The sequence below is a fragment of the Biomphalaria glabrata genome, chromosome 16, assembly GCF_947242115.1.
Source record: "Biomphalaria glabrata chromosome 16, xgBioGlab47.1, whole genome shotgun sequence".
Classification (NCBI taxonomy): domain Eukaryota; kingdom Metazoa; phylum Mollusca; class Gastropoda; family Planorbidae; genus Biomphalaria; species Biomphalaria glabrata.
The window spans coordinates 26,621,137-26,646,264 of record NC_074726.1 but is presented as its reverse complement, the minus strand read 5'-3'; the positions used below and the strand labels follow the sequence as shown (position 1 = coordinate 26,646,264).

Here is a 25,128-nt window from a genome sequence, read left to right as displayed (position 1 = left end):
ATGGATTTGTAGAAGAGTTCACTAAATTCTTGAGCTCTGTTGGAATATAGTTAAATTTTCATTTCTTCTTATGTAAGTCTTTGCAAACGACATATTTCAGCAAACAACATATTTCTCTAAACAGCTGGGTGAGTCAACCTTGTCTGGTAATGATGTATTTTTTTATTCAAATTATTATGGCTCAAGAAATCCACGAAAAACTGCTCTTTTTGAAAACTTTTACAATGGTACTTGAGGCACATTAATATTTAATGTTTTGAAGAACTACTTTATAAAATAACAAATCGATATATGAAAAATTATCTCCGTAGCAATGGATGGTGAGCTTGCAAAAAGTTTCCAATGTGTTTAGTGATGGTATGCGATACGTATTAACGTTTCAATAGCGTTACTTACTGATCTGGTTATTGATGTATTTCAGGCTAAATATCAATTTACGCTGCTCAGAATGTAGAAAAAAAAATCGTCTGACCATCTAGGGTGTCAATGGCAGGACAGGTCATCTTGTAAAAAAGAAAATGGGGGCTGCATCGCCAACGAGAAGAAGGTCAAACACAATTAGTTAAGAAGTCTGAAAAAAATAATTCATGCTAACATACAACAGTGACCAGTCCAACAACCATAATTTTCTCTGTATCTTTGTCTCTATTTCTCTATCTTTCTTGCTGACGGCATATACCCACTCTCTCTTGCTGCCTTTCTGCCTTTCTCTGTGTCTTTCTCTCTATCTGATTTGTATCTCATTCTCTTTCTTTCTCTCTTTTTCTTTTTTCTACCTCTTTCTCTCTCTTTCTCTGTCTAGGTTTATTCAGAAATATGGGTGAGCCAAATGAATTAAAAGTCAGTGTGTTATACTTAATCTTGTTTTCTGACAGATTATAGAAAATAAAAAGTTGGAGCACACCAGAGTTGTATGTAGAAGACAAGGAAGGAAACAAAATATGTGCCCTCATAACAACATTTCAAAGCGATGCTGCTGCACAGTAATCAAGAGAATCAACCACCTCTCTGTATGTCAAGTGAGTGCTGGGGGAGAGAGGACTGAGGTAACGAAAGGTAGAGAGAAAGTGAACAAGAGAAAGAGAGAGTTAGAGAGAGAGAGAGAGGGGCTGGTGTAGAAAGATGGAAAGAGGAGATAGAAGGAGTGAGAGTAAAAAAGAGAGAAGAGAGAGAGGTGAATAAGAAAGAGAGAGAAAGAAGAAGGAAGAGTGAATAAGAAAGAGGGAGGAAGAAAAAGGAAGAGTGAAAGAGAGAGGGAGAAAGGATACAGAGGAATGCGAGAAAGATGTGTAAGAACAACTTTGTTAAAGATTACTGAGCGATATAATAAGGAGAAAAGTGAAACTGAAGAGAAGAGAGAGAGAGAGAGAGAGAGAAAGAACTTGAAGGATACTTTTACTGGCTACAAGGCTACAGAGAATATTATTAAGGAAAGAACAATGCTCTTGTCTTTAACGCAATCAAATATAATCTTTAAACAAGAGAGAGAGAGAGAGAGAGAGAAATGAGTGAAGGAGAGTATGCACGAGAGGAGAGAGAAAGGGAGAGGGGAAGAGAGGAAGAGAGAGGGGTAAAGAGAAAGAGAGAGAGAGACGGAGAATTGGTGGAAAAGGGCAAATAATAAAAAAGATATAAACAAAAAAAGAAAAAAACAAGATATACTTTCGCAGTTTACAAGCGTATATTGTGTCATTGTCTCAATTAGTTTGGACCTGTCATGTAACTATATGTATGCATGTATGGCCTAGAAACAATAAATGTGACATTAAATATGTGCTATTTGAAATATATTTTATATTTTTTATTTTATTAAATATTATCCTATTACTAGTTTGGACCAGTTGTAAAAGGAGGAGAGAAGAAAGGGGGTATCTTGGTGAATAATTAATAACCATAATTAATTAAGTAATAGGTTTCATGTATTCCGCTCGCCATTGATTCTTGTGTTGTCAGGTAAAAGAAATAATTGTGAAAAATTTCAACTTAAGTTACATGTCTACCATAAGAGTAAAAATTCACAAAAATTGAGAAAAAGTGTTTTTTAAAATCATGATATTAATGTACTGTGTGTTACTAAAGTAAAATTTTGTTGTTAATAATATGCGAACTAAATATTCGAGATTAGGTGTGTGGGAAATAACCTGTTCATTTTTCTTACTAGACAAACAGACAGACAGACAGAGTGAGTTGATATAAGCTTTGTAAAAAACAATATCTTCATCCTCCCCCCCCCCCCCCAAAAAAAAAAGAAAAAAAAAAGGGGGGGGGGAGATCCATTCAGTTGTGAATGAATAACACTGCCCACCTTTATCATAGTATCGCCCCTTAACATTTAAACACTTTTTAAAAAATCTCTTCCCACGAGGGAATTTGGAGGAGGGAGGGGAGTCCTATAAATCTTCTAGTTACGCTCCTGCCGTTATAAACATTCGTCATCTCAATAGAATGTTCCGTTGAATGTCTTAATCAAACAGTGTAACATTGAAAGTGATCTAGACTGGCAGAATAATAAAACCAAGATTCTATCTAGACCGAAGAACACAGCCACAATGATAACCTTGTCATACACAACACACAGCGCGCGCACACACACACACATACAACGTAACCAGCTTATCCTGCATGCTTAGAGAAGCCAAGGGAGACAAGAAAGGAATCCCATGTACCCCAGACACCACGGAAACGAGAAATACTTTTTTTCTCTTCCCCCTGCTCTCATTGGATAAGTTATTTATTTCATACGAATGGCACACCTGGAGAGGCTGCTTGGTCCAGAACTAGTGACGCCAGACGGCAGCAATGTGTCAGTGTCTACACTCCAGGAATGTGAACTGATCAGTAAGAGATTTGTTTTGGCTTTTACATCTAGAGTCTATAAAATTCTATATGCAGTGTTTTAACCTTTTACATCTAGAGTCTATAAAATTCTATATGCAGTGTTTTAACCTTTTACATCTAGAGTCTATAAAATTCTATATGCAGTGTTTTAACCTTTTACATCTAGAGTCTATAAAATTCTATGGTCTATAAAATTCTATATGCAGTGTTTTAACCTTTTACATCTAGAGTCTATAAAATTCTATATGCAGTGTTTTAACCTTTTACATCTAGAGTCTATAAAATTCTATATGCAGTGTTTTAACCTTTTACATCTAGAGTCTATAAAATTCTATATGCAGTGTTTTAACCTTTTACATCTAGAGTCTATAAAATTCTATATGCAGTGTTTTAACCTTTTACATCTAGAGTCTATAAAATTCTATATGCAGTGTTTTAACCTTTTACATCTAGAGTCTATAAAATTCTATAGGCAGTGTTTTAACCTTTTACATCTAGAGTCTATAAAATTCTATATGCAGTGTTTTAACCTTTTACATCTAGAGTCTATAAAATTCTATATGCAGTGTTTTAACCTTTTACATCTAGTCTATAAAATTCTATATGCTGTGTCTTACTCTTTTACATCTAGAGTCTATTATATTATACATTTTGTGTTTTAGTCTTTTGTTCAAAGTATCGATGTAAACTGTATTTTGACCTAATGCTTTAGAATTGCTTTTTTTATTAGTCTTTTAGCCATGTTTTCACAACAAGCATTTAGAATTGACTTAGACATAGTCTCTAACAGATTAAAACGATTAGAATGCACTATCTTTAGTTTTTATATTTTAACACTAAAAAACTTAGATCTTATCTTATCTTATATAAAACAGACGTTACCTCAAAAAAGAAGATGATTACGTACTACGTTCAGTCCTGCATATTAACCAATGACTTAAATTCTGCCAAGTCACTGGTTTTCCTGGCTAGCTCAGGCAACCCATTCCATACTCTAATAGCACTAGGGAAGAAGGAGCATTTGTACTAATTTGTCCTAGCATATGGGACGAGAGATGTGCCCTTATCTTTGTGTCTTTCAGAGTATTTTATTAAATTTTGTTTTTGTATTTGAAGATTATGGTTCAGTGTTTTATGAATAATTGCTACTTTACTTTTGAGTCTTCTGTCCTGAAGGCTTTCTAGATCTACTATTCTGCTTAGTCTTCAAAGACCAACCTACGGCCCGCGGGCCCGGTAGTATATCAATGCATCAGTGGGCTCAAGAATATGCTTTCGGGCCCTTTTCTCCAAAGTTGACTATGACAAAATATAGTGTTTTTTTTTTCTCTTCATCCATACAGCATAACCTTTGTGGGCTCATATTTTAATTACCACACCAAGGAGAACTAATTGATTTGACTTGGCATAAAATGTATACTTTACTTTACACTGTTGATCACGTGACTATAAGACAAAACATGTTCTTGAATAGATCATTAGATCTACTTTTATATCTAGCACAATTAGGGGGAGAGGGGGGGGGGATTAAAGGGATATCTAGGTGACTTTGACCTAAATCGCCTTTAAAAGCATTTATAAAAGAAATTAAAAGATGAGATAAAATTCTGCATTCGAACTCATGGCTTAAGCCTCATGAAGCCATTCTAACCACTATGTTAGTGAAGAGCTTTTTAAATATAGAGGATTGTATAGTTACCGATCGTTTGTTAAAAATTACTTTCAAGTGGCGACCTACAGAGGGGAGTAATTCAGCTTATACCAGCAGGTTCAGTCAATTACAATTTCCCTTGTTCGAGAGACCAAAACAAAGTAATTAGTTACCGATAGTTAATTAACTAATTGGTTAATTTTTTATACTGACACCATTGCTGCCATGTAAAACAAACATCCATTATCAGATCAAGTTGAAACTTAGCACAATTATTCATTGGCATAGACAAGACATGAATCTTTTTTTTTTTTTAAAGTAACCAATTAGTCAATTAATTACTGGCAATTGATTATTTTGTTTGATTCTATCAAGGGAAACTAGTCCTTCAGTATTAACAGAAATGGCTCAATAAGCCTGAGACAGACTGCAAAGAAAAAGAATCCGTTAGTGGCAACTAAATTATAATCATACATAGCCTAACATAACAAAATCATTGTAAAAATTAACTTGACTGAATATACCATATTGTAATAACTGAAGGGAGGCAACTCAACGAGACATAGATGTTTATTTACACATGACAAACAGATAGGACATCTGCCTTGAACATAGCATCTTCATTATCGTCTCGAGACTTGGGCGGAAATCGTTCTCTCAACATCCTTCCTAGTCTAGTCTCTAATAGTGCGCACCATCTGCACTATCTTGGATGGCGATGTGCATGGCGAGGTTATAACAATATTAACAAGAGAAGATTATAAAAATCACACTGTCTGTTCAGTTAATAACAATAGTTAATTAACCCTAAAAAACACCACTTCAGTAGAACAATATGCTATCAAACTTAATGGCAGGGCGGCCTTAAACCACTACAACCTATGCGGTCGCAGTGGGCCCCGGACTTTCATAGGCCGCGCGGTAATTCTACGCGTAAATTATTAAATTACACTATTAAAACGTATAACAGGGTTCCCGCGGCCTCCTAATTTTCTAGGAGCTTCTAAAAATCTTCTGGAACTATTAAAATCTACTGAAAAATCTTTAAAACCTCCTGAAAAATAGACAAAATTGTCTAAGGCATATTCTACCAAATATCGCCAAACCCCCGGTAGAAATTTTAGCTTATCTGTCCACTAATGAAAGATACACTGCTTACCCAAAGTACTTTGATGCACTCAGACTATTTTCAGCAATACCCGTAACTGTGGCATCTGGTGAAAGCTTCTCGCGCCTCAAACTATTCAAGAATTACTTGAAGTCAACAATTCACGAAGATAGATTGAACAATTTGACGCTTCATGCTATTTAGCGTGATCTATGTATAATCAATTCTGATTATACACAGTATGACTTCACTACACGCAAGGCTCGTAAAGTAAATTAGATCGTGATTTTGTACTTAGTAAAGAATAAAATGTAAAGACGCCTTTATTTTCTAGTACAAAATCTTAGTTTTCACTTTTTATCCTTATCCTTATCCAGACTGGGCCCCCGCGCAATCCAATTCGCATAGGGCCCCGCAATAGTTAGGGCCGGCCCTGGTGAATCATTTGTACGTAATCACAGTGGGCAAAAAACATAACTCCCCAAGAGCACATTTAATACCAGCACAGCATTAATTTTATGCATAAACATTAATTTTGTACATAAACATTAATTTTATACATAAACATTAATTTTATACATAAACGTTAATTTTATACATAAATCCATAAAATCAGATGCATTGGGAATTAACAAATCACTACTATAATATCATACTATATACAGATATACATATCCAACAATCGGATATACAAAGTCACGCAAAAACATATATACATATACCCACAAACACATAATAATAATAAATTGATAATAATTGATCCGAGATTAGGTGTGGGAGAGATAAAATGTAAAAACTTTTTACCAGACAGACAGACAGACAGAGTGAATTCATATAAGCTTCGTAATATGAACAGTACGATCGCTATTTCTATGTCTACGATAACGAAGAGTATCTGTTTTTTTTTAAATAACTGTCTTAATAGCTATTAGTACATTAGAGGTACAATTTATTAACAGGGACGGGAGGGGGGGGGGGCAGGTATTTACTAGTATTTAGTAATCATCGTCTGTCTGTCTGGTCAAAATCTTTTAAATGTTATTTCTCCAATTCTCGGATCAAGTTGAAACTTTGTACAATTATTCATTGTCGCTGACAACACATGAATCAGTTAAAAAATTAACGAATCAGTAATTACTTAATTATTTAGAAATGGCGACCCGTTACAATAATCACAATACGGTAAAACAAAACCTAATAAAATACTCAGAAAGACACAAAGGTAAAAACACATTCCTTGCTCCATATGCTAGGACAAATTTGTACAAATGCTCCTTCTTCCCTAGTGCTATTAGAGCATGGAATGGGTTGCCTGAGCTAGCCAGGAAAACCAGTGACTTGGCAGAATTTAAGTCATTGGTTAACATGCATAACTAGGTCGTAATCATCTTCTTTTTTTGAAGTGACTTCAGTATATATAAGTTAAGAACTGTATTAAAGATTTTTTCCCTTCAAAAATGACATGTTAGGTAAGACAGGCATACATTGACACGTCAAGTTTCCTCTTTCTCTTCCCAGGCCTGTACTTCTCAGCTCAATGGTGCCCACCGTGTAAAGGATTCCTCCCTAACCTACGCCACTGCTACGACAAGGTGAAGGAGAAGGGTAAGCGGTGGGAGGTCGTCTTCGTCAGCCTGGACACGGACAAGGAGTGCTGCCAGCAGAACTTCGCTGAGATGCCATGGCTTATGGTGCCCTACGACAGCGCCCTCAGGGTGAGAGATGGGAGGGGATTGGGGGGGGGCATTTCCACGTTCGAGTCGTGGTGGCTGAGTGGTAAAGTGCTTGGTTTCCTAATCGATGAGTCTCGGGTTCGAATCCCGATGAAGACTTTGATTTTGAATTTTGGGATTTTTTTTTTCAGGAGTCCGCCCAACTCTAATGGGTAGCTGACATTAGTTGGGAAAGATGAGTGGCGCTGTTCTGGCCACATGACACCCTCGTTATCCGTCGGGCCGTAGAAACTGATGACCTTTACATCAATTCAGGAGCGGCCCTAAAAATCCGAAAATTCAAAATCGTAGTCTTGACCGTGATTTTCAAAGTGACCCTTCGTTCCGGAAGCCAAGCGCTTCAACATTCAGCCACCAATCCCGCTTTACATACACTAACGGGTTTATCATAAAATACTCCGAAAGTAAACATGCATATTTAATTTTCCATACGCTAGGAAAAATTCATACAAGTACTCATTCTCCCTAGTCACTGCATGGAACGGGTTTCCTTAATTAGCCATGAAAACCAAAGACTTAGCAGAGTCTAAATCTCTAATTAACATGAATGACTAGATTGACACATGGAAAAGCGTAGTAGCGTACATTGGCGTAGGACGTCAGTATCTTCTGTTAGAAAGAAAGGTCTGTAATTTATAAGATAACTTCTTTCTAGGCCAACTGTTCACTCGGGATTATGAATCCAGCACAACGACCTAACCGGTTCTACTTTTTTTTTCTATTGACTAGAGTAAACAAAACCAAGGTGCCTCTACCAGGACTCAAACCCACGACCTTCGAACCGGCAGCCAAGACCATTGTACTATTTTTTATTATTTAAGTCCATAAATTGAAAGGAATCGCGCTTAAAGTGGATGTGTGTAACATTCTCCAATCAAAATGGCCGCTCATGAGAATTATTGACAAATACATATCTAGCACTCTTCGTGTATTTTACCCCAATGTTTTTGAACTATCTCCCCAACCAAGACACCTTTGCCTCTTTCTATGACGTCACTTCAGCCTTCAACCTTTCTCCCCCACCCCTGTCTTCATTACCCACAGAGCAACAGAAGAAACGCCTATGTTTAAGAATCATTAGATGTGACTCAGTACTTTTGAGTCAACCCGGATGATCACTTGGAGTGATCTAATAGCATTTAATAGATCTACATCAGTGTTTCTCAAACTTTTTTCCCTCAACGGAACACTTGCACATTCTGAGTTAAAAGCGAAACACTTATTTATTTTTTTTTAGAAATATTAACTCATGTGGTGGCCTACTAGTTAATTACTCCAGCTGCTCGAGGAACACCATATTCAGACCTCGCGGAACGCTAGGGTTCCGCGGAACACAGTTTTGGAAAGACTGATCTTCAACATAAACCGATATTATTCAAGGTAGACTACAGCATATCCTGGTTTGTCACCGGATCAACGTCTACTCAGGGAAACCCGTGCTTCTTCTTTTGTCATATTTGTTAACCTACAACCCTTATCCGTGTTCATTTCTGGGATATTTTAAACTATATACAGTGGAAAGTGTAGCGATCTAAAGTTGTTATTTTGGGGACTTTGCGAAAGTCAATATCTATGACCGTGGTGTGGGGGAGGTGGAGGCTATGTAGGGCCCACTATTTGCTGACTCTCTTTCCTGGAATCACCGTAAAAGAAACATTTGGATCTAGATCAAGGCTTACATTGTATGCATTTGTTAATAGTCCTGGGTATATACTTACAAGTTACAACTTACAAATATCTAACGCTAATGAAGTAGTTAGCATCCGTTTTATACGAAATACTTCCTCAATGGACCTCATTCACCAATCATAAACAAACATTTAGTCACGTGATCTTATTGAGAAAATAACGAAAAAAAAACTGTCACGTGACAACCATCATGAATTAAACATTAGATCGTAAATTATATAGAAGAGATAGAGCACCACGTGGCTTAATGTTTTTGTTTACGATTGGTGAATGAGGTCCATTTAAACAACGCCAAGATGTACGCTCTATGTAGATATACTCTTCTACTAGATATTTAGAAGGCTTATGATCAGATGACCATAACACGGGTCATTTTCACGTGCAACGTTCATACCAGTACTGTCCCTTGCCCTTCGACATAGCACACTAAACTGTCTTTCTGGCCAGTGTCACCTAACCAAGCTAAGTGTTCCGCTCTAAATATTCAGAATGTGCGAAGTTTGAGTAACATTGACCCGGGGTAAAAAATATAGATGTTTGTATACACAAATGTATTATGTTTAAATTGTCGTAATACTGATCTATATCTGCATTATTATACTGAATTTATTTGACAGTCCAACATTTCCTCTCTCACAGGAACCCATGCCTGACAACTATGGACTTATGGGCATCCCGGCGCTCGTTTTTATAAATCCTAAGACAGGGGAGACAATCACAGAAGAAGGGGAGAACAATTATTTTGTCTGACAAAGATGGAGATAACTTCCCTTGGAATCAAACGCCAACATAAATTTTATAAGTATAGAGACATAATTTTTTTTAATGTATTGTATATAGATCTATTTTTTTGTAAATTATTGTTTGTTTGTTTTTTGTATAAAAATAAAAAAAACATTTAACAACTAACGAAAACAATAAAAAATATACAAAAATAAACACAATGTTTTCTTGCCTAGATATTCTATCCACCTATGAAGCAAACCATGACAGCTGTACATCTCTTTAAAATTTAATCATAATGTAATGTTATCTCATTTCATAGACAAATATTGGTGTCAACGAATAATTCAAACTACAATCAAATATAAAGTGTGCCCATTGTAGTATTGAGAAATACCTGATTATTGTATTTAGTCGTACACTAGAGGAACTTCGTGGTACTACAAAGGCCAACTATTGGGTAAATGATTTCACAAGAAAATATTTAAAACAAAATACTTACAAGTTAAACAAAATACTTGTCTACCTTTTAGTGGGCAAAATCTCAGCTTGATCCCAGATTGGGTGTGGGAGAAATAACGTGTACAAACATTTTATCAGACAGACAGACATGCAGACAGACAGACAGAGTAGGTTGATAAAAGCTTTGCAAAAACACCAAAGTTTATTTAAGGGGACGAACCGCAACATCATATCGTACAAAAGTGCTGGCCTCCCCTTTCCTGAGATTAATCGCATGCACATTAATTACCACTAATTGGTTAACTAAGTGGTTAATCTTTGTATATTCATGTGGTGTCATCGACTATGAATAATTGTGTAAAATTTCAACTTGGGAAGTGGGAGAATAAACGTGCAAAACATTGGTACTTGACAGACAGACAGACAGACGGAGTGAATTAATATAAGAATGGTCGGGCCTCAGTCTGTGTAAAAATAAAAGGTTTGGACTAAATGGTGAAGTCATGGTCATGATACCATAGGGACTTTGAAAGACATTTTAATGGACAAAACAAAAGCAAGTATGAACAACGAAAGGCTATGGAAAAATGGGGAACGATTAAATTTAATACAATATTACAAAGAGAGTTTGTGTTTTTTACACAAACTTAGAGGCGGACCCAGAATTTAAAAAATAGAAGTATATCCACTCTGGGTTAGTCCTAAGAGTTGATAAGAGAAAAAAAAAACTTTGGGGAAAAAATAGTGAATAAGACGCCTATCAGGGATTTCAAAATTAATTCAATATCACAGTATAGTATTACTTTCTTACTTACTTAATTCTGTGTACTCCCAGGGGAGCACAGGGTCGCAACCATACCTCTCCACCGAACTCGGTTCTGAACAGCTTTCTTCATCTGCTCCCATGTCATTCCAGTACCCTCAGCTTCACCGATGTATAGTATTATTTACTATTTATTCACTAATACAAAACAATATGTCAACAATAAAAAAAAAATACTCTAAAAAATAACAAAGCTTCCAAAGTTGAAGAACTGCACATTTACTGAAAAAAATTATTTCCTTTTCTATATCTATATATATAGATATAGAGATATAGATATATAGATTTCTATATTTTAAAAAAAATTTGATTCATGTTCTGTTAAGGGCAACAAATACGTGTTCGAATTTCATCTTGAATGGGGAGTGGGTGAAATAACATGTACAAAATTTGTACCGGACAGTGAGTTAATGTAAGCTTTGTAAAAATAATATAATATAACTAGTCGACCGGCGGCGTACTACTTGTCCCCCCACCCCTTTTTTATTGTAGAAAAAAAAAGAGTGATCTTTCCTTTACGTCTTCTCGTCCAAACTCTTGAGTGAAGAAGAGAATTATATATATATATATAGATAATGATAATACATTTAAAAACAATTGTGTACACATGTCAATGTACATCCTCCTTTTTTCACAGGAAAATTAAACACACACACACACACACGAAGTGTTTTTTTTTCTCTTCCTTTTTCACTTTGATTGTCTGTTTTCCGCTGACTCGTGTTAATTCTATAGTTCATGACGTTACAAGCATTTCCCTCCGCCTTCTTATTACTATAGTATTTGTATAATAGTTGGGTTGTTTCCCTTTCGCTCATGTTGTTTTCTGTGATATACACATTTCGTTGTAAAAAATTATTTCACACTTTTCACCAAAGATATTTCATGAAATACGCATAGGACTTAATCACCTTCTTTTTTTCCGAAGTAACTTCAGTATTTTATAAGATAAGAAGACACACCTCAGTCTACCTATTTCATTACCACAATGCAATCAAAGCATATTTAATCTCCATAGTAATCCGCCAGTATTACAGCGACTCTGGCTTATCGATCTCGCTCTTTACCAAACAACCACCTGACTTCACAAAAAACACACATATACATAGACACAGGGACTTGACCCTAAATGTTTTGTTCCTACCAGAATAGTGAATTTGATCTGCGATAACTCTCTCAAATCAAAGTAAAAAAATATGAACACAGAGAACCAGGCGGAAACAGTTACTTCCCTTTTAACAGTGTTGCATTTGTTCGTTGAAAATAGGGTGAGATAAAACTCCCAGATAAAAATACACATAATCATATTCAAATACGTATACACCAGAATAATGTTCTTGATAAAGTCTAAGACCGAAAACATTTTAGAAAAACAATCAATTAGCGCGCGCAGGCGCAAAACATATAGCATTTAGTTACGGATTTCGATTCTTTCCATCCATAGTGATGTCCGAACATTAATTTTAAGAACATGTCATAAAAATATTGTAGCTAACACACCTACTTGAGGCGCGGTGGCTGAGCGGCAAAGCGCTTGGCTTCTGAACCGGGGTCCCGGGTTCGAATCCTGGTGAAGACTGGGATTTTATTTCGGGATCCTTGGGCGCCTCTGAGTCCACCCAGCCTTAATGGGTACCTGACATTAGTTGGAGAAAAGCAAAGGCGGTTGGTCGTTGTGCTGGCCACATGACACCCTCGTTAACAGTAGGCCACAGAAACAGATGACCCTTACATCATCTGCCCTATAGATAACGAGCTCTGAAAGGGGAACCTTACTTACTACTTACACCTGCTTAGAAAGAAGAGTCTATTTTTTTTTAAATCTACGTTTATAGACAAGGTTTTAAAAAAAAGATATCTAAGTCTCACTTTGGGCTATTGGGGATTTAAAAAAATCAATTTTGGTAAAAAGACTTTATAGTTTTTTAATGTTTCACGAGACATCGATGAAATGTATTTAACTTTAACAAAAATGACTACGCGCTGAATTTCAAATTAAATCCTTTTCTCTGTAATGTACAAACGACGGCCCGCGGACCATATCTGACCCATATCGCGTAGCATGTTATCCGAGTCTTTGAATCTTCTTCCTACATTGCATAATGAGTCCGCAGAGGCGTGTTTCCATTTGACTTGACTAGTCCTTTTTTTTTCCCCGCCTGCGACATGAATGTTGAGAATCCCCCCCCCCCCCCCCCCCAGGCATAACAACTGGGGCACATTGTATAACACAAAATTTTAAAATGTTTAAAAAACAAGCCAAAAAAAATTTTTTTAAAAAGAAAGCTTATTATAATTGAAAGAACCGCACAATTACTCTAATATATCTCACGAATGTAAAAATTGACCAGAATTAATTAAATAAACACTCATAAATTGACAAATTGGTTAATCTTTTTGATTGATTAGTGTTTTGTCATCGACAATGAATAATCATGCAAAGTTTAAACTTTGACCCAGGAATGGGAAATAAGAGAAAGAATGTGTACAAGGGTCGTAGTGAATTGATACAAGATTTGTAAATACTGTCAAATTGTCAAATAAATGAGTTAATTAAATAACGTAACAGGCTTCCTGGTCTTTAACCAAAATTTACTCGATTCACTTGTGGATTATATAACATGACCCAACTAAGAAGTAGATTATTATTTATTTTAGTGTTGTGTCTAGCGCGGCCAAAGTTATGTAAGTACTCTCTTTTTAGCGGCCCCCGTAAGGGGAAAAAGCCGCTATTAGGTTTGTGCAAAATGTCCGTCTGTCCGTCTGTCCGTCTGTCACACTCAGATCTCGAAAACTAGAAGAGATATGAAAAATATTATTTCATCATTAAATCCGGCTTGAAAAGTTTAGGTGCAACGGCTACTTTTGGTTTTCTAAAAGCAAACCGTTTAATTTATAAAATTAATTATGCAAGCGAGTTTTTCATAAAAATACACCAATTCTAAAACAATTATGTAAATGTAAGGGAGGCAATGTTACAATATGCTAACAAAGATGGACAATTTTTGTGTATTTTCAGTATCACTAAGTCAAATATATTTTTAAAATGTACAGGAAATGTTTACAACAAATACAAATAATAGTTAAAGACGTTTTTTCTGGTCAACTAGCTGCTAAAATTAAAAGAAAACATTTCTGTTTGTTTATAAAGGCTACTAATGCACTTTGTATGTAAATATCACGCACATTTTTTTAAATGGACTTTTTATGCAGCGATTTTCGTGCAGTAGCGTAACGTCGCAACATGATCAGGTGCTAAACCAATTCCTTAAACTTTTTTAAAAAATCAGATTTTATTTATTTTTTGTTTAGTGCCCCCATCCGAATTAAAGAAGCTTATTTTTGTGCGTTTTGTCTGTTGGTCGGTCTGTCCGTCACGATTAGATTTAAAAAACTAGAACTCTAAAAGCTATTGAAAATCTGATTTACCCTTTAATGTTCCTCCCATAACATCTCAATAGTTTTAAGTATCTAAAATTGATTGTTCCGGATTTTTTTGTGCAAAACTAATCAACGCCAACAAATGTTTGTTTGCTCTTCTAACTTATATTACATTCAATTTCCATGCTTAAACGTTGCAAAAACACATTATCAATAATATGTTGTTCCGTTTTTTATGTAAATAGCATATTAATGCTAAATCATAATCTCTATACTGACTTATATTTCATTAAGTGTAAAAATGTTCCAGATATTGTTTTATAAAACATGAATTATGCCTAATGATTGTTTGAAATCGCATAAGGCTTTTAAAAAAAGTAATTTACTAGAATTGATTACTGAAAATTACTTTTTAGACATTTAATTTTCTTGTAAAACATAACATAGAAGTTTTGTAATCGATAAAGAAAGTTCCGGATTTTGTTTCTTACAAATCGTCGCCAGAAATTTCCGAATTTATTTAAAAATCTACTAACGCCAAATAATTGTTTGAACTCCCTCTTCTAATTAATAAACAAATAATCTTCTCATTTACGAAATAATGTTTTTACGGATTTTTATGAAAAATATTTTAACTCACTACTCTCTTACAGTACATTTAACTTTCTACCTAAAACATTAAAAAATCTAATTATCGTTAATATTATGTTCCGATTTTTAAGGAAAACAGAATCCAAACACCAAAGTAAGGTATGAAAATCTCTCCACGTGGCTGTAGTACATCTAATTTTTATACGAGACCATCCAAAAAATTTAATTAACGGTATTACATTTATCTGAAATTCTCTTTTTCTTTTACTATTTATACAAACATCCGGAACAATCTATTATATAAACTTTTCAATTGTGTTCATACCTAAAAATTATTGCAATGTTTTGAAACGTAAAATAAAGGTTAATCAATTTTTAATAACTTTTAGTTGTTTTTTTTATATTAAGATAACGGACAGACCGACTGACAGACAAAACGCAAAAACAATGTGGCTTTGATCCTTTTTAAATAATATCTATTAGAACTCAGTGCACCAATGTCTATGAACCCTCGTTAAATATCTCGTGTAAATAAAGACATTTTTTTATGGTACCGGTACTAGCCTATTGTGAGGTAATGGAATTTTTTTTCTTTGACTTCATATGAATGGACTCTTTAAATGTAATGTTAAAAGAACGCACTCGGTGCACCAATGTCTATTAACCCTCGAAAAAATTGCTTGTATTAATGAAAACATATTTTAGTCTAACTAAGCCGTGTGACGTAGTGTTTTTTTTCCTTTGACGTCACATGGAATGAATTCTTTAAATGAAATGCTAAAAGAACGCACTCGGTGCACCAATGTCTATGAACACTCGATAAAAGGCTCGTATTGATGAAGGCGATTTTTATTCTAGCTAGGCCGTGTGACGTAGTGTTTTTTTTTCCTTTGACGTCATATGGAATGAATTCTTTAAATGAAATGCTTAAAGAACGCACTCGGTGCACCAAAGTCTATGAACACTCGATAAATGGCTCTTATAGATGAAGGCGATTTTTAGTCTAGCTTGGCCGTGTGACGTAGTGTTTTTTTTTTTCCTCTGACGTTATATGGAATTAATTCTTCAAATAAAATGAAAAAAGAACTCGGTATAGTAATGTTTATTAAGCCTCGTTATGTGACTCGCGTTTAAAAAAGGAATGATATCTTGATTTAGATCTAATCTAGATTTTTTAAACTAGATCTAGATTTTTATTACAGTATATCTAGATCTGGATTTATATTCTAATTAAAATTATTTTAGAGTCTAGATCTAGAATTTCTAGATCTAGTTTACACTAAAATAGACTAGATTAAGATGTAGAATTTCAATTTCTAAACTTAAAGTGTAAAAAAAAAGTGTAGATTTTCATTTCCAAACGTTTTGATCAATATTGTAATGTTTTAATATACTAAAACTAATCTACTATTTTTTTATTAAATTTAAATTTAAATTTACGGCAAATGAATCTTTGAAACATTATTACTTTTGACCATCGGATGGCTGCCTGGTCGTGCGGTTTGCGCGCTGGACTGTCGTTCAGATTTATGGATGGCCCAGGGTTCAAACCCTGCCCGCTCCCATCCCCCGTCGTCCTGCGGGAGGTTTGGACTAGGAAGTAATTATCTTCAACTCTGAAGGAACATCCGAAACGTGTAAAACATTTTACATCAAAATTAAATCACCTCTTGAATATTATTTGCGAATATGCAGATCCGACAGGGATCCGACTTCGACGGGGGCCGCCTCTGAGTTTGTGTAACACAAACTCTCTTTGTAATCTTGTTTAAAAAATTATCTCATGTCTCTTACAGACGTACCCTTAAAAGAATATTCACAAGTTCCTACATATCTAACACAAATAGTCAGCATCTTGTGTAGTTCTCCTAGGTCACAGTCAAGGCTATGTTTTATTCTAGATTCTATATAGATCTACAGCTCGTCTTCTTTCCCAGACTGTCTGGCGCGAGGGACTTGCATACATTTGGTGGCTCTATAACTCTTTTCACGTGCAGATGGGATTTTACAACTTCACCTTCACCTCCTGGCCTTAAAATAATTAAGTTCCACTTTGAAGATATCCGTGGCTAACACATAGAGAGTTGCAATCATGGTTGGAAAAAAAAGTCGCAATTATTGTCGTAAAAACAAAGTCGCAAACATTGTCATAAACGAATTTTGAAAGTTTGTGTTTCCATTCGTTTCGCAGTATAAAAATGACGTCAGTGTTATCCCCCAAATCCCTAGTTACGACAATGGTTTTAGATCATCATACAATGATATACATAGACTCTCTATTTGCTATGCACTACTCTTTGTTTCTTGAGCCTCTATCTGAAATTATCGTGCACAGTCTTCATTTCTTTGGGTCAACAACGATAGTGTCTGGTCGTGTGGTATGTGCTCGGGACTGTCGTCACGATATTCCTCGAGTTCGAATCTTTTTCGCCGTCATACTGTGCTTTCCTACAAAAGATCAGCGCCAGGACATATAAAGCCGTATCAGGGAAAAAAATTTTTTCAAGTTTAATGGAACCGATTCTCTGCGGCTTCACTATGTACTGTTCGCTGAGGGCTTTGAAGGGCTGGATAAGGCCCGCGGGCTGTAGTTTGAGAATAATTACTTTTTGTAAAATGTTTTACTTCGATTCTAAAATCTTATTAAATTTATTTTAAAGAACTTTGAACTAACCAAAGATAATTAAAAAATAAAACATAAGGTATACAGATTCAGCTGCCTGGTCGTGTGGTATGCGCTCTGGACTGTCGTTCGGTTGTCTCCAAGGTCCCAGGTTCAAGCCCTGCATGCTGACATTTTCCTGTTGCTCTGCGGGAGGTTTGGGCTAGGATGTGATTATCTTCAGAATCTACAGGAACAGTCGAAACTTGTAAAACAAAGTAAGAGGGAAGCAGAACAATTTTGAAAGAATCTAAACCTGAAACCGGACATCAAACTTAGCTCAATGTTCCTTTTAAAGGAATTCGTTTTAACGAAATAAACTGCACAATAAACAGCCCATGTTTGCTGCTTGACATTTCATCACTACTTCAAATTAAAACAACTTTCATAGTTGATGTATTTATTTTTAATCATTTGTTTCACGTAATACTTTTGTTGTGCACATCACACGAAAGGCTAGTCAAGGTGTTGCCTTTTATGAGTCAGTTTTTTTTCATTATATTGGTCAACGTTGTCTGTTTAGTTTATTTCCTTTTTAAAGCAGGAACAAATATAGTCATAAGTGTATTCGTCTGAGTGTGTTTACGTATACCTTGTTAATTATTTGTTAGTAATGTATTTAATGACATATTATATTTGTTTAATTAGTTCTGTGGCGTGCGCCATACATGTGTTAAACATAATTAAATTTTATATTTTAAGATCATAGGAACTGTTTTGGTCTAAATGTATCAGCATAGATAATATAGGGCCTACCTCCATTATAATCAGGAGCAACCACGTGGCATTAAAAATACGTAGCCTATACAATTAAGTGTAGACATAATAAGCATTTTATGTAGTCCTATGATTTAATAACATTATAATTAGTTCATCTTATTCCTGCCTATTATTGATCTTGAAATCAATTAGATATATGCTAATAATATAATCTCAAATCATATTTATGTTAGTTATCCTATATAAAATACTCTGCGCTTTATTTCGGAAGCAAACTACATATAATTCAAATCCATGCCATAATTTTTATATCCTTAATAACTGAAATAAAAGCACTTTCTGATTCGTTAGAAAAAGCTTCAACTTAAAACAGGGTAAAAGAAAACTATTAAACAGAAATATTTCTTGAATGTCGACTATGTCTTCGCCCACAAATAATACTTCTATAATCCCAGAATTAATAATTTCAAGCGGCTCGATTAGTGTGTACATTTTAAACGACGACTTGACCTTTGACATCCTATTTATATTTTTCTGCATTATTTTCGTCGTGGCTTGCTTTGGGATGATCACGTGTCTGATAAACGCTTCGATCTTCTTCCGCCTCGGCTTCAAGGACACGGTAAACATCAGCCTCTTTGCTCTCGCCATTACTGACATGTGCACCCTGCTGCCTCTGGTGTGGATCGGGGTGCTGTCTGCCCCTAGATTCCTTCCTGCAGATGTTGATTTCATAGGCGTCGACGTGCAGGCCTTGACAGGGAGCTGGCCCCACACCTGCTTTGCCAGGATCGCCAGCTGGATCACGGCCTACATCATGATTGAGAGGTGCCTCTGCATCGTTGCGCCTATGAAGGTCAAAATCTTGCTTAGCCCGGCCCGCGTCAAGTGCGTCCTCGTGGTCATTGTCGTCCTTAACATCGCAGGCGTGATACCAACCTACTGCACCTATGGCCTGGGCTGGAAATTTGTTGCCTCTTACAACCGGACCCTTCTGGGCTTTAAGGTCTCGGACAACGCCCTTGAAGTCACACACATATCCCATCTTCTGAACAACCCTGTATCCGCGATAAGCTCTTTTGTCATCACCCTTTCCTGTATGTTCGTCATCGCAGAGAAACTCAACCAGAAACAAAAATGGAGGATGAAGTCCACGGGACTCGGCACCAAAACTGGTTTCACCAACAAGGACCGCAAAGCGGTTAAAATGGTCACCATCGTTTCCGTGGTCTTCCTGATCAGCGTGACCCCCTCCGTCTGTCTGAACATCGTGAACATCCTGGATGTGCAGTTCAGTCTCCACGGGAGTCATCGCAACATCCTCTACGTCAGCTACAGCCTGAGCTATCTGATGGAAGCGATTAACGCCAGCTCCAATGTCGCCATCTACTACACCAGGAACTCGCGCTACAGAAAGACTTTCAGATCCATCTTTTTCTCGTGTGATGTTTAGTCAGTACTTATAATAGTGATCTTTCAATCTAGTACTCATAATAGATTTCAGAAATAACAAACAACTGATACTGCAGATAAACAATATACCGATATAACAAATTAACTTATACATATATCTGGATGTCATTGTTGACAATAAGCTTTCAAGGGAAGACCATCTTGAAACAGCAGCTATTTTTCATATACAAAGTTAACAGCTTTAAAGTACACAAGAAGATCTTGGATAACTTTTACTGCGCGACAATATGGAATCTGCTAACATATGGAATAACTTGTTGGCAAGGCAAAGTGGCATTTAAACTGTTGCACTGCCTTGACAACTTGATAAAAAGAGAATAAAAAAACAACAACACACGCATAACACTGCCATATTTAAATGAACTTTCTGAACAAATATGTCTAAACAAAATCTGAAACATCCCAAGAGAACAACCGCCACCCGCTACGTTAAGTCCTCGCGAAGTGAGAGAGGTCTGTCCATCAAGATTAGACTCGAACCGAACGGTACAAAAACTCGTTTCTTACTCAGACAGACAGCCTCCGCGCTACTAGTTGACCAGGGCTCGTCAAAGAATCAGGACGTCTGTAATTTAGTCACTTAATGAACTTTTTCTGTTGTGTCTGTGTCAATGTAGCTGTTTTTTTTTTTGGTTGTTTTTTTTGTAGAAAAGAGTCCTTGTAATCACAACATATTTCCAACAAGGATCAATAAAATGCTTTTGGTCTTAATTGGTTTGCTGTATTTAAAAGTCTCTCCTAGTTTAATTTTGTTCTCATGTTCCATTATATCAACCTAACATTTCTCCATATCTCTTACTCTTCTGTTTTATCTCCTGCTATATTTTATTGCTTAAAAAAAAATTAAATCCTACGTTAAAAATGAAAATGTAAACCGAACAGATTACAATGAAATTTTTTTTATTTAGTATGAAATTCCCTTATTAACATATTCTCTTCACATAACAGTGACAACTGAGTGTGTTCAGTAAGATACAAATTAAATTAAAGAAAAAACAACTTTCTAAACACCTCTTATATTGAGCAATAATTATTTTCAAAAGATCCTAGCTGTACACCAGTGATGCCCAAAATACGGCCCGCGGGCCACATCCGGCCCGCCGAACCGTAAGCACAAAGTGACAGTGTAGAAATTCCCCTCCCTCCAAAAAAAAAGATTGAAAAATGTATCTTTACCTACTTTGGGCCTTCACTTTTTCTCTGATGGATTATTACCACGATATTTAATATATGTACGTTTATGAAATGGGAGAGCCGAAGAAACTTCAAGTAGACTCTGAATTTAGGATCTACTAGGGAAAGTGAATGGATCTTTACTTTTTGGAGGAAACATGATAAAAATCCAAGATATTTGATTTGTAACGAAAGTGTAGCTGTTTTTTTTTTTCTTTAAAAAACAACAACAACAACATATAGACGGCATTAGAAAACAAATATGACGCCATTCTTGCCTTGAGCTGTGAATAAATATTGTTAAACTATGGCTAGAGATAGGAGGATCGATGGGAATATTTACCAAAAAGAGACCAAAAAATGAGTCGGTGGTAAAGGTAACTACCATGACATTCCTATTTGAAGTGAAGACGTGAAGCCATTTTCCAACGCGTAAAAACAAAGATAAACTTCAAATATCCCATTCTTTAATGAAAGTACTACAGCCGGGTTTCTAATAAAATTGTTTCATGTCAATGTCATTTCGGTCATGTGGCCCGCTGGTCGAATCAGGTTGGGCATCACTGCTGTACACAGATGCAAAAGTTATCTTCCGGTTTTGCGACTTTTACGCGTCTGCAATCTTTCATGTTGAAAAGAGTCAAATTCTGGTAGGCCTACCGTTATAGGCTGTTAATATATCTTGGGTTATCTCCTCCCACACACTTTGGTTGCTGCCCGTGGTTCTCATGTCTCGCTTACAGACATCTCTGTAGGTTAGTCTTGGGCGGCCCTTTGGTCTGACTCTGCAAGCTCAGCGTATAGGATGTATTTAGGGCTTCTTCCATCTGCCATGCGAGTGACATGACCGAGTCAGCGTAGTCTTCACAAGTTATACTCACAATAATCAAAAAATTTACTGAGAACATAGTTTTGTAAACTATTCACAATCAATAATCATAATATATACTTGCAGCCTATAATCACAACATATATTAACAACTTATGATCGAAACATATATTAACAACCTAAAATCACAACATTAAAAAATAACTCTTGATCTCGACAGGTTCAATCATACTTACTTTGTACAAAATGTTTTAGAACATCAACAAAAGTAACCTGAGTAGACGTTTTCTTTTTTTTATTCTTTTTTAACTTCTCATTCTTCTTTTCGCTCTCTTTTTTTTTCTCTAAGTAACTCTCTCTCTCTCTTTCTCTCTCTAGCTCGCGTTCTTGCTCTCTCTCTCTTTCTCTCTATTTCTCTGTCTCTCTCTAGCTCTTTCTTTCTCTCTTTCTCTCTAGCTTTCTCTCTCTAGTTCTCTCATTCTCTCTAAGTAGTTGTCTCCGTCTCTCTCTCTCTAGTTCCCCCCCCTCTCTCTCTCTTTGGTAACACTATATATGTCTAATAAAAAAAAAAATAAAAAAAAAATTATTTTGCAACCCAGGAATATTCCCATAAAGCAAGATAACAGTTATAGCTCAACAGTTTGTAAAATTAGTTTTTTTTTCATAAGATCATGGTCTTAGATCGACCCCATTTCATTCGCATCCAGCTTGGAGGAGCCCTGCATCTGACTTTGAAACTTCTAGAAAATGGACCTTGGACATGACTTTGACCCTGGAAATAAACCATCTTTGATAATATATCGACATATAACTGATATAAGTTTTACATGTATGTGAGAAATAGCTAAATAAACATTAGGTTGGCGAGCTGTTCAATTTGGAGTGTTATTTTTTTAAATTGCCTTGATTTTCTTTTCTGGCGCTATTTTTTTAAGGCTGACTTTTTGTCCGCTCCTTTTTTTTTTTTTGCGGCAGTTCTCGTGGCATCATTAGGTCAGTACAGAGCTTTAAACCTCCGCCAGAGCCAATCTTCATTAAGCTAACTAAAATATTTTCCAAAACGAGATCTTACCGTGACATCAAAAACCCCATTGTTGCCTTGACCTAGTTTCCACTGCACGCTGTTACTCCTGGCTGTCATGGTTCTGTCACTATGAGAACTGAAACAGTTTATTAATTAAAGAATACGATAACACGAATGCTAAAAATGATTTAATGACTGCTTAGGATGCGCGGTAGCTGAGGGGTAAAGCGCTTGGCTTCCGAACTGGGGGTCCCGGGTTCGAAGCAAATGAAAACTAGGATTTTTAATTTTGGGATCTTTGGGTGCCTCTAAGTCCACCCAGCCCTTCCATAGGTTGTGAAAAAGTAAAGATGGTTGGTTGTTGTCCAGGCCACACGACACACTCGGTTAAGCACAGAAACAGTTGACCTTTACATCATCTGCCCTATAGATCGCAAGGTCTGAAAGGGGGAACTTTTTACTTTAAGTGTATGTTTATATTGTACTAGTAAGGTGGACCCTTTCTATACCCGAGTGAAGAATATTCCTATTCAAACATAATCTCTTTTACGTACAAATAGGATGTAAAACAAATACTGTTTATAGATTCTCGGAAAGATTTTATCGGGGTTTCCCGTAGTCCATTTATTAGCACAGTTAACAAGAAGCATTTGAATATATTTTTAACAGAAGCGCACATTACCATTCACTAGTCACTGTCTTTGTATGCATATGGTAATATCTAAACTTACATTCACTGATCTATTTAATCTTAATCTCATCTGTCCTTTGGCTTTGATCGTAGGGGTGCTGTAAATGTTCGCGTGGCCCAAATTCCTACACTTCCCCGGTCCAGCAGATGTTGCTTTTTTCAGGATAAACGATTTTTTAAAGTTGTAATCGCATTTTTGTAAATCATGTTGGTTTCTTGTTCATGATGTATGCACTTCGAACAGTCGCCACGAAAGTCGCTAGTTCGAACCTACCCGCTTTTGAGCTAGGACGTAAAAATCTACATATCTAAACTCACGTCCATACGGCGCGGTGGTTGAGTGGTTTCGAATCATGGTGATACTGCTGATTACTTTCGGGATCTTTAGGGTGCCTCTCAGTCCACCCAGCTCAAATAGGTACTTGACATTAGTTGGAGAAAGAGTAAAGGCGGTTGGTCGTTGTGCTGGCCACAAGATATCCTCGTTAACCGTGGGCCACAGAAACAGATGGCCTTTTCATCATCTGTCCCATAGGCAACAAGATCTGAAAGGGGAACTTTACTTTATTTCTTTAAACTGACGCATATAACTCATGCTGCGAGGATTTATCACTAAGAATGAAACTATCAACAATCACAAAGAGGAGTGGCTCAACCAATGGGCATTAGGAAGCACAGGCAGAGCCATGTACAAAGAAATGACTACGCCTAACAAACTGGACAGTATTAACTTCCTCCCCCGCAAAGAACAATCTACACTTTTCCAACTAAGAACAGGACACACACCACTATTAAATTACCACCTGAACAAAATAAACTCCACACAACTCCCCCTTTGCAGATACTGCGGCCACCCTTTGAAACCTTAAACCACATCCTCTTTGAATGCCCCTCCCTAATCCACCTTAGGCAGACCCTACTTCCACTACAGCCCAACATAACCAACACCCTGTACGGCAGTGCTGAACAACTGAAGAAAACAGCACACTTTTTTTCCTTGGCACAGTCTGAAAAAGAGCCCACAGCTCAGCAGCGATAAAGCTGGCTAGAAGAAGAAGAAGAATGAAACTACATTAAGATTTGAACTAACAAGAAGTTGTTTTTAAATCACTGCCTTCTTTAGAACTCCGATGGTCGTCTATAATGCTTCATAGTTACAAGGACTCTTTAGGTTTTCTATTAACAGTCCCGCTAATGATTTCACAAAAGCATGGGGACTGGAACTTAATGTCTACATCAGGTGGTGCACAAAATGTTTATCAGGTGGTGCACAAAATGTTTATCAGGTGGTGTACAAAATGTTTATCAGGTGGTGCACAAAATGTTTATCAGGTGGTGCACAAAATGTTTATCGGGTGGTGTGGAAAATGTTTATCAGGTGGTGCACAAAATGTTTATCAGGTGGTGCACAAAATGTTTATCAGGTGGTGCACAATATGTTTATCAAGTGGTGCACAAAATGTTTATCAGGTGGTGCGCACAATGTTCGTGTACGTCCATTTATTTACTCAACTCTTTTTTGAACACATAGAAACATTTGAGTCGTCTGCTGTAGTT

The 25,128-nt window shown here is 36.3% G+C and overlaps 1 protein-coding gene and 2 long non-coding RNA genes across 4 annotated transcripts in view; 2 read left to right on the top strand and 1 right to left on the bottom strand.

Annotated features, from left to right (window-relative positions):
• Positions 1-2,612: 2,612 nt before the first annotated feature.
• On the top strand, positions 2,613-9,876 carry LOC106068847 (uncharacterized). Its single transcript, XM_056014826.1, has 3 exons — positions 2,613-2,838; positions 7,116-7,312; positions 9,659-9,876. The coding sequence occupies exons 1-3, from the start codon at positions 2,745-2,747 to the stop codon at positions 9,767-9,769; spliced, it is 402 nt and encodes a 133-aa protein (XP_055870801.1). The 5' UTR covers positions 2,613-2,744; the 3' UTR covers positions 9,770-9,876.
• A 3,658-nt stretch (positions 9,877-13,534) lies between these two features.
• The window catches only part of LOC106074255 (uncharacterized), a 72,299-nt gene continuing 60,705 nt past the window's right edge, over positions 13,535-25,128 (top strand). For both annotated transcript variants that reach the window (XR_008775282.1, XR_008775281.1), the window contains exon 1: positions 13,535-13,712. This is a non-coding gene — a long non-coding RNA (uncharacterized LOC106074255). The remainder of the gene's footprint in view (positions 13,713-25,128) is intronic.
• LOC106075477 (uncharacterized) lies at positions 22,185-23,164 on the bottom strand. The gene is made up of 2 exons (XR_008775280.1): positions 22,929-23,164; positions 22,185-22,628 (listed from the first exon to the last, which is right to left on the bottom strand). It is a non-coding gene; the product is annotated as an uncharacterized LOC106075477 (long non-coding RNA).

Bases quoted from the DNA above. Each gene is read 5' to 3' on its own strand.
- LOC106068847 (XM_056014826.1), top strand. From the start codon at position 2,745: ATGGCACACCTGGAGAGGCTGCTTGGTCCAGAACTAGTGACGCCAGAC. The intron at 2,839-7,115 runs GTAAGAGATTTG...TTCTCTTCCCAG, and splicing joins CCAGGAATGTGAACTGATCA to GCCTGTACTTCTCAGCTCAA. The intron at 7,313-9,658 runs GTGAGAGATGGG...CCTCTCTCACAG, and splicing joins CCTACGACAGCGCCCTCAGG to GAACCCATGCCTGACAACTA.